Consider the following 14,398-nt stretch of genomic DNA (forward strand, 5'->3'; position numbering starts at 1 on the left):
GAGTTGCTCTTCTTGAGGAGTATCTTTGTGTTGTTCTCTGTATTTCCTGAATTTGAATGTTGGCTTGCCTTGCTAGGTTGGGAAAGTTCTCCTGGATAATATCCTGCAGAGTGTTTTCCAACTTGGTTCCATTCTCCCCATCACTTTCAGGTACACCAATCAGACGTAGATTTGGTCTTTTCACATAGTCCCATATTTCTTGGAGGGTTTGTTCATTACTTTTTATTCTTTTTTCTCTACACTTCTCTTCTCACTTCATTTCATTCATTTGATCTTCCATCACTGATACCCTTTCTTCCACTTGATCGAATTGGCTGCTGAAGCTTGTGCATGCATCACGTAGTTCTCGTGCCATGGTTTTCAGCTCCATCAAGTCATTTAAGGTCTTCTCTATGCTGTTTATTCTAGTTAGCCATTCGTCTAATCTTTTTTCACGGTTTTCAGCTTCTTTGCAGTGAGTTTGGCCATCCTCCTTTAGCTCGGAGAAGTTTGTTAATGCCGATTGTCTGAAGCCTTCTTCTCTCAACTCGTCAAAGTCATTCTCCACCCACCTTTGTTCCATTGCTGGTGAGGAGCTGCATTCCTTTGGAGGAGAAGAGGCGCTCTGATTTTTAGAATTTTCAGCTTTTCTGCTCTGGTTTTTCCCCATCTTTGTGGTTTTATCTGCCTTTAGTCTTTGACGATGGTGACGTACTGATGGGGTTTTGGTGTGGATGTCCTTTCTGTTTGTTAGTTTTCCTTCTAACAGTCAGGACCCTCAGCTGCAGGTCTGTTGGAGTTTGCTGGAGGTCCACTCCAGACCCTGTTTGCCTGGGTATCACCAGCAAAGGCTGCAGAACAGCAAATATTGCAGAATGGCAAATGTTGCTGCCTGATCCTTCCTCTGAAAGCTTCGTCTTAGAGGGGCACCCAGCTGTATGAGGTGTCAGTTGGCCCCTACTGGGAGGTGCCTCCCAGTTAGGCTACTTGGGGGTCAGGGACCCACTGGAGGAGGCAATCTGTCCGTTCTCCGATCTCAAACTCCATGCTGGGAGAACCACTACTCTCTTCAAAGCTGTCAGACAGGGATGTTTAAGTCTGCAGAAGTTTCTGCTGCCTTTTGTTCAGCTATACTCTGCCTCCAGAGGTGGAGTCTACAGAGGCAGGCAGACCTCCTTGAGCTGCAGTGGGCTCCACCCAGTTTGAGCTTCCCGGCTGCTTTGTTTACCTACTGAAGCCTCAGCAATGGTGGACGCCCCTTGCCGCCTTGCAGTTCAATCTCAGACTGCTGTGCTAGCAATGAGCAAGGCTCCGTGGGCGTGGGGCCCTCCTAGCCAGGCGCAGGATATAATCTCCTGGTGTGCCGTTTGCTAAGACCATTGGAAAAGTGCAGTATTAGGGTGGGAGCGTCCCAATTTTCCAGGTACCATCTGTCATGGCTTCCCTTGGCTAGGAAAGGGAATTCCCTGACCCCTTGCGCTTCCCGGGTGAGGCGATGCCCTGTCCTGCTTCGGCTCACACTCTGTGGGCTGCACCCACTGTCTGACAGGCCCCAGTGAGATGAACCCAGTACCTAAGTTGGAAATGCAGAAATCACTCATCTTCTGCGTCGCTCACGCTGGGAGCTGTAGACTGGAGCTGTTCCTATTCAGCCATCTTGTAACCTCCCCACCTGCTGTTTTTAGTCTCCATTCCTAAGTCTTCTAATGTAACTCTGTGCTTATTACCATGAAGTGTCTTGCCTGTTATATAGTCATCATTGACTACTTATTTGTCATTCCCAATGGAAAGTAAGCCCCTTGAAAGTAGATAACATACATTTTTCAGATTTGTGTTTCTAGTGCCTTTCCCTGGTGCTCATTACTTAACTTTTAATGGATAAATGATTCCATATGGAACACAGGATGAAGGAAAAAGAACTTTTTTCCTAACACCAGAGATCCTACACATTCTGGACGAAATCCACCTTTCTAATCTTATATTCTACAAACTCTCCAATTTGTATGCTTTCTTTTGCGAAACTGAGCGCTTGAATTTTCTCCTTATATACCCCATGCTTGCTGTTGCCTTTTGATTGCACAGTCCCTAGCTTGGAAAGTCCCTGATTTTCCATGTATCCTACTCCAGTCTCAGAATCACCTCTAAGTCACTTGATTCATCCCCAGCTGAGAATAATGACAGCATCTTCTGTACTACTCTTTAATTTCCTGGTCTTTGTCTGCTTGGTATTATAATTATTTTGGGACGTGCTTCATCTCTCCTACCAGTGATGGCACATCCTGAGAGCAAGATATATGCCAACTTAATTAATAGATTTCCTATTTAACATGACATAGTGAGTTACCCATTATAGACATTCTAACATTGTTGTGAATCAATAAATGTAGGCAATAGCAAAGTAACAGACTCATCTCCTTTATAGACCTTAAAACAAAAAAGGAAAGTAAGTATCTATTATATTATAGAAACTTAGTTCTGCTTAATGGAAGGAGAGTGAACTGAATGACCTCTCAAATTTCATACAAACCCTGATTCTAGGAAGTGGAGGGACTATTTTAAGGGATAATTCAGACGTTTATTTGGCATATATTAACTAGTTCATCAAGAGATGAAGAGATGAAGATGATGGCTCAGATGTTGGCTGTGCAGACTCCTATGGCCATAGCCTAGCGGCGTGACTGGGCCTCAGCATCATCTTCCATTACGTGCAGGTTACATTTGATCATTTCAGAGGTGCTTTTTCTAGTTTTATTTTCTGTGTTTCAAAGTTTGCTCTTCTCAGTTTTTGAGCCTAATTTTTAAAACTTGCTGTAAGTCGTTGTTTAGTTTCTACTCTTTTTTTCACTGTTTTATGTTGTATTTGTGCACATATGCATGGATATTTAGACTTTAATTACAAGTGGAGTCACAGCTTACCCTGTGCTGAATTCTCTGACTTCAAATGAGAACTTCCTGTGAGACAGTCTCTGTGTAATGGTAAGTGTTCTCTTAGGGTTTTCAGTCATTTCTGAAAGGCTCCCAGGGCAGTCAGGAGCCACAGAGAGGGAGCAGACTGTGCCTTAGAGATTTCCTGCTCATATAAATTTTAAAATGCTCTATTGGTTTTTTCATGCATTCTCTTGACAGTGACGTAAGTGCCGATGCATTTCCTGCTCAGCAGAAATTTAATCCAGGTGATGTGCTGGCGGACATCACCATTACCCTCAATCTCTACTGGGAGGAGAAAACAATGACACATGAAATGCCTTGAAGAAACTTACAAAGCTTTTCACTTTTCACTCTGAATAATTCAGCAACCCCTCTGAGACTTCAGAGTCAGAATAAAATATTTTCATATGGGAAAAATAAATCCTGGCTTAGGGCTCTCAGGTATTAAATTTAAATAGAAAACCTGCAATAAAGACTAGGCTGTCACACTGATGTCCAGTGGATGATTGTGAAATTATCCAAGTACAAAAGAGATAGGGTAGCTTAGTTTGGAGGGTACAGAATTTCTTGAGTCTTGCTGATGCGATTCTTTTTAGCACTGCTTTTGGTTTGCATTTTACAGTGTGATTTGGCTAAATGACCCACCAAAGTCATAAAACTAAGCTCATTTGTAGCATAGTGAACACTCCCAGTCAAGGTTTCTGCAGCCATGCCCACCTTATGTTGAAGACTTTTTAGTTCTAAAGTTCTGTTTCTAAGATACCCTGAGATTTCATAGCAGCACTGAATCTTGAAAGTTGCTGCAGAAAACTCCCCTTATTGTTGAACATCTGCCAGGCAGAGTTCAATTCTGCAAGTCAGTTCCTCAGCTATCTCCAGGATGCCACAGGAAACCCACAGGGATGTGCACAGCCCCTTCTTCCATAGACTCTTGAGAATTTTTTATGCTTTTGGGGAACCAAAATCATCTTGCTGAGAGAGTATTTAACATCCTGTAGTATATGTAATGGGTAGTTAATTTCAGACATCACAAGCCACAAGCAAACCCATGGCCTCCTTCACATGTCTTCTCATGCCTCCTTTTTTTTCACACATTCTTTAAAGTGCAGTTCTTATTTCATAAGAAGCTTTTTAGATTTTTTAAGGTGTACAATGTTTGCTTCTCTTTTCTTTCTCCTGTCTATTACGTTTTTTTTTTTTACCTCCCTACTTCCTCTCTTTCCCTTTCCTCTCTCTGTTTTAGGCATCAACAACATCCAGCAGGAGGACCACCCGCATGTGCCCAAAGGCTCAACGAGGTAGAGCCACCTTGTTGGAGCTAGCAACTCTTTCCCTGCGCTCACCTCTCATTGCCACAGCGGGCTGTGCTTAGGACTTTCATGAGACTCTTACTTCAGTTTATGGTACAGTGGGGAAGGTGCCCTGTGCTCAGTCAAGCAGTGGGGGCTCTTTTTTTTTTTTAACATAACACTTTTAGCCAGAATTTCTGGGTTTAGGTTTATAACTAAAAGGCTTAATTAACATGAAAAACATTTAATATATTATAAGGCTAAAGAGATACTATGTTTTTAAAAAACTCCCCCTTACTCCTTGCCACCAAAACAAAAATCTTTTGCCTGCCCTCATTTAATGCATGATAGTCAAGAGCTTAAGGCATGCACTGTTCCCTGAGTCCACTGGGGTGCTCATGTTTCATTCTCCAACCTGCTCAGGATCCCAGCTGAAGGCTCCACTTTCAGCCTTTCTGCACACACAAGCAGCTCCATGACTTCCCTCCCACAGTTATACACTAACACCTGCAGTGCACACACGCCATACCAGGCAGCAGTGCTGTGCTGAGGGGCACGCCAGGGGCGGTACACCAGGCACAGGCAGGAAGTACACTGTCGATAATAAAACTGATTAAAATCCTACTTTAATTGTCACCATGTGCCACAATTCTAAACAATGTCAGTGGCTAAAATATGTCTCCTGGCAGAGTGAGTGGCTCCCATCACCCCCTCCTTGGTATGTCCTTCCCTGGCACCTTCAGAGGAGAAGAGGAAAATCATAGTTTTGTGTGTCTTTTAATTTTCTTGTCTCTCTCTCTCTCTCAGAGTCTTTCCCTTTGCTCCCCTTCCCTACCCTCAAAACCATAACCTTCAGAACTGTCACTTTGTTAGTGTCTTCCCTGGGGTAGAAGAGCCACTTGGAGTGTCCATAGACTTATGAAGCCCTTTGATTATCAACGTAGACCTCTTACTCCACCATGCTGGCATTTTCTATATCATACCACTGTCATTCAGGTGACTTTGGTCAGAAATATGAACTTGGTTTTCTGGCCTCTTTAAATAATCCTAGCTGAGAGCAGCCCTGCATTTTGAGATCCAGATGAATGCAGACATTAACCTCATTCCTACCTGGTATAGTAGGGAACTCAGCATTATTCACTGCTTGTCTGGGAATTCAAAGGAGTTGTTTTCCGCTTTGCATTATCAGCCGATAGCTCCTATATATGGTGTGCCTTTTCCGCATTATATAGTTGCTGGTTCCTGGCTTCCAAAATACGAACAGCTCAGGTTCAAAGATGTTTTTACTGGAGATTGTGATGGAAGATAGTACATAAAATTTAGTCCACCTGGACATTTCTCCCTTTTTTTTTTTTTTTAACCCCTACAGGGCTTAATATCTTATGACCCTAGGCTAGCAGAACCCTTTTTCTCCCTCACTGACTTCCCCTTTACCCCCAGGCTCTCATTTCTTACTCAGAAAATTGTAGACATTTTCATTTTATCCTGTTCTATCCCCACTGTCCCTAAATGTTTATTGATTTTTTGAGATGAGGTCTCCCTCTGTTGCCCAGGCTAGAGTGCAGTGGTGTGATCTTGGCTCACTGCAACCTCTGCCTCCTGGGCTCAAGTGATCCTCCTGCTTCAGCCTCGCAAATAGCTGGGACTACAGGCGTGTGCCACCACACCCAGCAAATTTTTGTATTTTTAGTAGAGGTGGGGTTTCACCATGTTGCCCAGGCTGGTCTTGAACTCCTGGACTCAAGCAATCCACCTGCCTCGGCCTTCCAAAATACTGAGATTACAGGCATGAGCCACCACACCAGGCCTTTTTTTTTTTTTAAATACTCATTAAAACATGATTTGAAAACAAAGAAAGCTTTTTTCCTGGAGAGGAATTTATCTGACATCTCTTTATTTTATTTTCCTCAAATTGTATTTTCCATTTCCTTCTAATTCAACTTAAGTCTGAATCTCTTTAATACTCGCATTAACAGGGACAAAAGCCATGTTGGATCTAGTGGCAGCATTGATTATTGAAGTATAAAAGAGCAAAATTATCTACTCTTATAATTCTCTGAACCCTACTCTTTAATAATGACCCCTTTGTGTACATATTTCCAACCCTTCTCCATGGGGAAGAAGAAGAGAGATAACATTTCTTCTGTAGTGAATGCAACACTCCTGTTTTTAGTGGGATATTTTCAGTTCTCCTTCGTAGCAGCTCATTTTCTCTGTAATTTTATCCAGTTTATTTATATCACTTTTGTTCTTCCCATCCTTATGCTATAACCTATCCTGTAATCTTTGAAATGTACATTTTTCTAGTTCTGGATCCTGCTGGGTTCTTTTAACTTATACTATACTTAGAAATATATTATATATACTTATATTTGTGATATATTATAAACATACACAAGAGTATAAAAGTGAGACACCCATGTAATAATTTAATATGAACAGATGTTAGCAATTTACCTTGTTTTTCTCTGGTTTTTCTTTTTAAAAGAAATAAAATGTTGAAGATAGCCCTGTTGCAGTCCCGTTCCTTTTTCATTTCCTGCTATCCTTCCCAGAAGTAACCAGTATCCTATTTATGTCTCTTCTGTATGATTTTATAATCTGACTTCATATGTATGTAGCTACTGCAGTACGTAGGATTATTGTGTGGGGTTGGAATTATTGTCTCTGAGTCTACAGCCCTTGTGCAGTATCTGTCTTTTCTTGTCAACCTTGTTTCTCCCCTCTGTAGCCCTCTGTGGACAAGGAGCCTAGAGGAAGCTAGTGCAGAAGGCACACTGCCTTTTTCTGCCTCCTTCTTTCTCCTAGAACTTTCCGTCTGTTGTATTGTCTGTTCTCACGTGTACCACACCATCTGACTCTACTTCCATTCTCTTTTTCTTCCTTTATTCTTGGCACCCCAGTGTTAAATCACATTTATTTCTATTTCTGGCTTTAGGATTAACACAAGCTCGATTTTTCCCTGCCATTATTTGGGAATAGGTAAAATGATGTTACTGAAAATCTAAGAAAGAAATGTAGTCTAATGCCTTTCAATTATAGAAACGTGCCTGAGGGAAGAAGGGGCAGAGCTAAATGTTTTGGAGGATCTGACACTTTACAGTATCAAATATGGATTACCTATAATTCTCATGTTTGTTGTTTAAGTGTAGTGCTAAAGGCACTTGCCAATAGGTTGATAGTGATCTTTCACAAAATTAGTTTGCTCAACAAAATTCTATTTATCCTTCTAGAAATTGGTAAGATCTCATTTTATGGCCCATACAGTCCAGAGATTTTTACATTTCCCTTTAAATTATCCATAGCAAAGTTTAGTGTAAACAAACCTTTTCCTTCTTTCATTTAAAGTACGTTATTTTCCTTTCATGTGCAAGGCACACTGCGAATGGAGAAGGATTGGGGCTATGCTCTTCGGGGATATACCAAATGACTATGACAAGTATTTGGGGCTCAAAGGAGTTGATAGTCTTAAGTTGGAAAACAAATTACTTACTCAAATGTTACTAGGGAGAAGATTTATTCAGCTACTACTCGGGCAAACGTCTAGGGTGGGAGAGGAAGGGGAGGAGAGAGATGGCTTATTGCTGAACATGCATATGTATTTAAGGGACTATGTAAGGGACTGATTTTTGGCATTTGGTGGACATTCAAAGTCCTTGAGTGTATGTTTGTGCAGTGTTTGAGAAAAAGAATTTAGAGATGAACTATGTATAGTCCAGCTGTCACAAATTTTAATTCTATTATGAGGTCACAATTACCTTTCATTTTTCTAATAGATATCTCTACATCACACATTCCATTATCTTTTCCTGACCTCCCAAATCCAAATAAACATTAAGGAGCTAAGAGTAAGAATGGAATGAAATTGCCTAAAATCTTTATCAACTGTGGTCAGATTACACCTTTGGCCTTTCTAAATGCCCTTCTGTGTGGATTGTCTTAAGATTCTTCTTGTTCTGGAATACAATTGAGGTCTTTAACCATCTTCTTTTCATCTGCAAACCCCCATGTTTGATTTCTCTGCATGGGACCCAGGACTTCTTACCTGGGCCACCACTATCTTCCTCATGATTAAAAATTAAAATTAGGACATGCTGGCAACACATTAGTGAAATCCCTACTCTGCTCCCATGAGAGGTGTCAGCAGGTGGAGTAGGAGGAGAGCATGCTTTATAAATGGAAGTGGAGCTTTTGTTCTGTTGATATGTCATCTTATCTAAAACATAAAATTTTAGATTAAGAATTTTAGCCGGAAGTGAGTTTAAAAAGTTCTAAAATGAAGTTTTATATTTTATGTTTTAGTAAATATAAAAATTTTGAGATATTCAGAGTGACACTTAAAATATTCTCAAATGACAAAAAATGACACCACATATTTCATGTTGTAGAAGTGGTCAAGGCAATGAGATCAAACCCAGAGGTTTTTGATTTTTGTTTTTTTTCCTGAAGCCACTAGTGTTTTGGTATTGACTATCTATGACAGCAGGATAAGTGTGATATTCGATAAATGAATCTGTTTTCCAGGCTGAGGAGAAATAACATGTAAATGCTTGAGAGTCAATAGAGTGTAATGAAAAAGCAAAAAAAAAAAAAAAAGTTCTTGGGAATCAGGAGGTAGAAAGGTTTATCCAAGATTTTCCACAGAGTTCAGCTTAATAATGAGTTTCTGTACCTTTTTGGTTTTATAGTATACCTTATTTGGTTATAGCCTGTTCGTCTGTTATACCTAGGGTTTGTTACTTTTCTACCTAGTTCCCTTACTTTCTGATGAGGTACAAGTACTTAAGTATCTAATATGTGCCTAGTACCATGTTGGCAGGGCTTGTACATGTCATCTCATTTAATTATCAGCCTAGTCATTCAGCACCCTTAGAACAGGGGCTGGAACTGTGGCTCCAACTCATCGCACTGAGGCAATGGTTCCCAAGTGTCAGCGTGCAGGTTGTTGTCCCTCCGTCATTACTCCTTTCCCAGTCTACGGGAAGGAATAGTAAATGGGCCATGTTGTAAAATTTTCAGAAAGTTAAAGATGTTATATTCCATTATTGTTTTCTTTCTTTAAAAAAAAGTTAAATGCTATTTGGTTCATAAAACAATAGTGATAGTAGAAAGCTTTTTTATATGTCCCACCTTGTCAGAGTAAAACAATTGCATGTCTTTGTTGGTTCTCTCCTTCTCCCCTTTTGAAACTTGTTTGTAGATCTAAGAGCTTTACAACAGCTGGCTTAAAAAAATACTGTTTCACACAAAATTGTCATGTGTGCATGCGCATTTTAAGAGTAAAGTTTTTAAAATAGGAGGGGAAGGAAGAGGGTATTTTAGACATTTAATATATATTTAGCAGTTGTTTAGGGTATACATTTCATCTATTGGTAATGCAATTTTAGATGCTGCAGCTTCGTTCTGACTGAGTTTCATCTTCATTTTTTTTTTTCTAACTTTTTTTAAGAAATGGCATCTCACTATGTTGCCCAGTCAGGTCTTGAACCTCTGGGCTCAAGCTGTCCTCCCACCTCAGCCTCCAGAATAGCTGGGCCTACAGGCATGCACCACAGTACCAGCTTGCCTTTCATTGGGTTTTAACCTGTAAATATTTAATATAGCTTTTGGCAAGAAATATTCTTTAAGAAATTGTTTTTATTCCCTGGAAAGTTTTTCTTTTCCGCCTTTCACTAACTAAAGCCATTGTTTCAGAATCACCTTGATTCGTTTTTGTTGGTCCTCTTCAATGCTGTAATGCTTTGCTTTACTTTTTCCTTAGTGATACAAATGAAGTTGACATACCACCTAACACTCGAGTTGGCACCAAACGCTATATGCCTCCAGAAGTGTTGGACGAGAGCTTGAACAGAAATCACTTCCAGTCTTACATCATGGCTGACATGTATAGTTTTGGCCTCATCCTTTGGGAGGTTGCTAGGAGATGTGTATCAGGAGGTAAGAAACAGTGCTGTCTTTGAAAAGCTTCTATTGGAGCTACTACAAATCCTTTCTTTCTGATCAGAAATCAAAGTTATCATACTGTCTATAAGATCTGGTTTTATTTTCCCCTTTATTTCTGTTGATGCAGTCACAGTACTTCCAGGAAATTATATTCGACATCCTAGAATAATCTTTGACTGCTTCCTTCCTCCACCTGCCACTAGACACACTGTCAGCTTCCCCTGCCTTTTCAAGCATCACTGTTTTCTGCTCTGTGTATTGTCTCATTTCTCTCTTGGGTTCTTCCTCCAGCAGTTGCTCAATCAAATCAAACCCCCTTTTCTGTCCCTGCCAGTTTATTCTCACCTAGCTGCTGGGCCCCATCCCCAACTCCATTCCCTGGGATTTCCTCTGCAGCGATGACAGTGGGACATAAATGTGGGATGGGACACCCATTTCTTACTTTCTGTATTTTTTATAAAACTTCCTCATAAAGCAATTTGAAAACATCAGTTTTTTATCAAAAGGAAATTAAAGTATCAGAGTTTTTTTTTATGATATTGTTTTCTCTACACATATGAGGATTCCCTAGTAAAACCAATTATAATAAACAAGAAGACATATTTAAATATTCAGAAGTATTATTACTTGTACTATTTTGATTGCTGCACAGTCTGTCTTCGGGTAAATTCTGACACCTTTTAGGCAAGGAGCTGAATCTTTGGCTTTTCTGTGTCAAGTCCTCTGTATATTATTCCATGGTTGTGCTCATTAAAAAGCCTTGATGCTGCTGCTGTTCCTCATAATGGCCAATTTAAATCTATCTTCATGAAAACATGAGCTTGCTGAAGATTCTGAAAGTGCAGCATGCACTTAACTAGTACTGAGATTTGTTCTTGTTCCTGCTATTTATCTGTGATGCCTTGGACAGGTTATAAACTTTTCTTTGTTTCAGAGTCCTCTTAAAGATGAAGTGAATTACTGTATCCGCTTCTGTGGTTGTATGGTTTCAATGTAAAGATAATGAGAACTGCCTGGCACATAATTAGCACTCAATACGTATTAGCTATTATTACTATTAATAATTTTCATTTTGGTTGGTAGAGCCATAACATCTTTAGGTTCATATTTAAATATAAAGAAGAAACGGTTAATCAACCTGCATTCACACTTTGATAGAAAGATCGTCATCAGTGGCACAATGCCTTCTAATAATCACTTTGGGAATTCTGAACCTGTTGTAAGAAATTTGAAATAGAACACATTCTCTCTGAAGTGAGAACTATTTTGTCCAAAAGGAAAGTTAATGCAGGACATTTTCTCTAACCAGATATTGAATAAATTTCTCATTCTAAGTGTAAAGAAGAAGTAACCAAAAAATTTAACAAATTGTCTATGCCTTGATTTCACGCATTATAAAGAGTAGATAAGCCTCACGTTTGCAATCCCAGCATTTTGGAAGGCCAAGTAGGGAGGATTGCTTGAAGCCAGGAGTTGAGGACTAATCTGGGCAATAGACTGGAACCCAGTCTGTATTTAAAAAGAAAAAAAAAAAAACAAGTAGACGAGCCTTTTAAAAAATAATATGCTTATACTTAATTAAGATAGCTTTATGGAAGTTGAAGGTGTAGAGAACAAGGTTATTTTTCTAATTATGTTTTCTTGAACATCTAAAACAAACAGGGCTACAGGAAGCCTATATTTGAAAGCCTGTGGGGCAAATACAGGAGAAATTATTCTCAGCTTAAAAACAAGGTAGCTTTATATAAACAGCAAGGTATTAATTGCTCTGCTAGGGTATTAATTTGCTTTGCTAGGGCTGTCTTTGGATATGGAGATTTGCTATAATGTTGCCTTATTGTTAGAGGTGTTGGAGTCCCTGCTCTGCCCCATACCAACTGAATGGACTTGGGCAAGTTACTTAACCCCTGAGAGCCAAGTTTCCTCATCTGAGTAGTGTGGAGAATAATGTCATCTCAGAAATGCATTTGCGAGAATTTAATAAGATAATTTATATAGTATACCTATTTCCACAACTGGGATGGAGGAAGCTCTCAATAAGTGATTTTATTTTTCCAGAGAGGCAAAGCACACAAAATTCTATTTGCTAAAACTTTATGAAGATATTAGAAGTTTTTTGGGCTTATCTTTCTCGTCCAGGCCCTTCTGGGTGAAAGAGACACATCCAGATGTAGGCCTTTCCATCTTTTAAAGGAGAAGAAAGATAGAAAGATTTGAAGTTTCAAACACAGAGTTAAATGGCAGCTAACAGGAAATTTTGAAAACTTGATTACATGACATGGAGAAAAGAATAAGGCCTATTATTCAACAGTTAGATTTGATTAATTCATTATTTTAAGTGGTGGGCTCTGCCTTTGTCTGTTGTAGTAGATACATCTACCCCACCCCATCCATCAGTCCATCCACCAGCGGAAAATAGGAGACTGGTTAAAGAGATGTGGGCTTTGCCTTCAGGCTGTTTCCAGGGCCATGGTCCTGAGAATGAGAAAGGGAGAAAGAACTGAAATGAAGCAGAGCACATCCTGAGTGTTAGGCCCAGTACTTTACTTATCTCATGTGGAGGTAAAACACAGTGAAAGGAAATATTAACATAGATAATACATATAATTAAGCTCTGTGGTCACAGCAGGACCTAGGACAAATGGGGAGTTGGAATGGTCTGAAAAAACTTCTGAACCTTCTGGTCCTTGATGATTTTATAACAGATTTGAGTTTACAAGAAAGAACATAACACAGACCCCAGATTTTGGCAGAGTAAGCCCCCAGTGAATTTAACGATGTGGTATATAATCTGCTAACTTGATGGCATCATCTTCTTCAGATGAAAAGCAATGATATTTCTATAAAAGATGATTTAGGATAGGGAGGACGGGTGCTCCCGAAAGATTGTTCAGAGCAGCAGCCTCTAATGTAATTATTATGAGTAGTTAATCTGAGAAGGTAAAAGAAGACACTAGAAGCCTGCATTTTTAAAGGATAAGAGGAAAAAGGTAGAAATTAAATACTAGGAACAATAAAATGAAAGTTTTAGTGTGCGTTTTTATGAAGATGCTATAGATTTGTATTTCTTTTCTTTTAACAATACATATTTTTTCTAATAGTAATGTATTCCTTACTGAAAATTTGGATAAATATAGAAAAAAATCAGATAATCCTTGAACCTAAAAAATTCATGGTTAATATTTTTGGGTGTTTGTAATTTTCTAAATTTTTAATGTGCAAAACCACATTCCTATAATTAAGCAGAAAAAATGTAAATCTGACATTTTGTTCAAGTAGGATACACTTCTGAATTTATTATGATATTCATAGTTTCATACTATAGTAATAGAAACAGTCACATATTATGTAGTATGAGTTCAGGATATGTCTTGCAGATTTGCATTGAGATTTAATATAGATTTGTCTTTTAATTTGTTCTTCATAAAATTGGAAATAAATTTAAGATGCTTGTTTTACTTAGCTTTTGGAAATTAGGAAAGAAAGGCTTGAAGACCTATGATAATATTTTTCATTGGGCTTTGTATTCATTTTTTTCTAAATTAGATTAAGTACCATTTGGGTAAATATTTTTCAAGATTTATTTTGCTATTTTTCTGCCTGAACTTGTCTGTAATACTGATAGCACTTTCCCTTTGAGAACTGTTAGACTTTTATTTCTACTTCACAGAAAATAATTATAATAATAATAGTAACAACATATTTTTAGGTATAGTGGAAGAATACCAGCTTCCTTATCATGACCTAGTGCCCAGTGACCCCTCTTATGAGGACATGAGGGAGATTGTGTGCATCAAGAAGTTGCGCCCCTCATTCCCAAACCGGTGGAGCAGTGATGAGGTAAGGCTTGAGGTAACCATGTGGCTGTGACTGACTTCTAAATAGACTTTCCTTGTTTAGCCAAAATTCCACATATTCATTGTAGGAATTCTTCTTTGTTTTGATGGTGATGGTGATGGCGCCTCATTGCAGTAATTTATACGGAGATAAGTGTAGTGTGTTAAATTACTTGTTCTACTTTTCCAATTTTATTTTGCAACTTCCAGAATATGTTGAGTGGGTCGGTCAGTGTTTAGCCTGCATAACAAATAACATTATTTTCTTTATTTATAATGTCTTGACATTTGCATAAAACCTATTATTTCTCTGTGTGTGTTTTTAAAGCATCATAATTTTTCTCTGTAACAAACCCATGTACAGCATTCTCCCATTTTGATTAGAGAAAAAAGTAGGCATGTTAAAGTGATACAAGTTGACCT

General features: G+C 38.9%; 1 protein-coding gene across 5 annotated transcripts in view; it reads left to right on the forward strand.

Annotated features, from left to right (window-relative positions):
• The window catches only part of BMPR1B (bone morphogenetic protein receptor type 1B), a 398,101-nt gene that overhangs the window by 378,459 nt on the left and 5,244 nt on the right, over positions 1-14,398 (forward strand). For all 5 annotated transcript variants that reach the window (XM_030819142.1, XM_030819143.1, XM_003257521.3 and 2 more), the window contains 2 exons: positions 9,958-10,133; positions 13,849-13,979. In XM_030819142.1, coding sequence (XP_030675002.1) covers positions 9,958-10,133; positions 13,849-13,979 — 307 coding nt within the window. The remainder of the gene's footprint in view (positions 1-9,957; positions 10,134-13,848; positions 13,980-14,398) is intronic.

Source organism: Nomascus leucogenys, chromosome 9, assembly GCF_006542625.1.
Source record: "Nomascus leucogenys isolate Asia chromosome 9, Asia_NLE_v1, whole genome shotgun sequence".
Taxonomy (NCBI): domain Eukaryota; kingdom Metazoa; phylum Chordata; class Mammalia; order Primates; family Hylobatidae; genus Nomascus; species Nomascus leucogenys.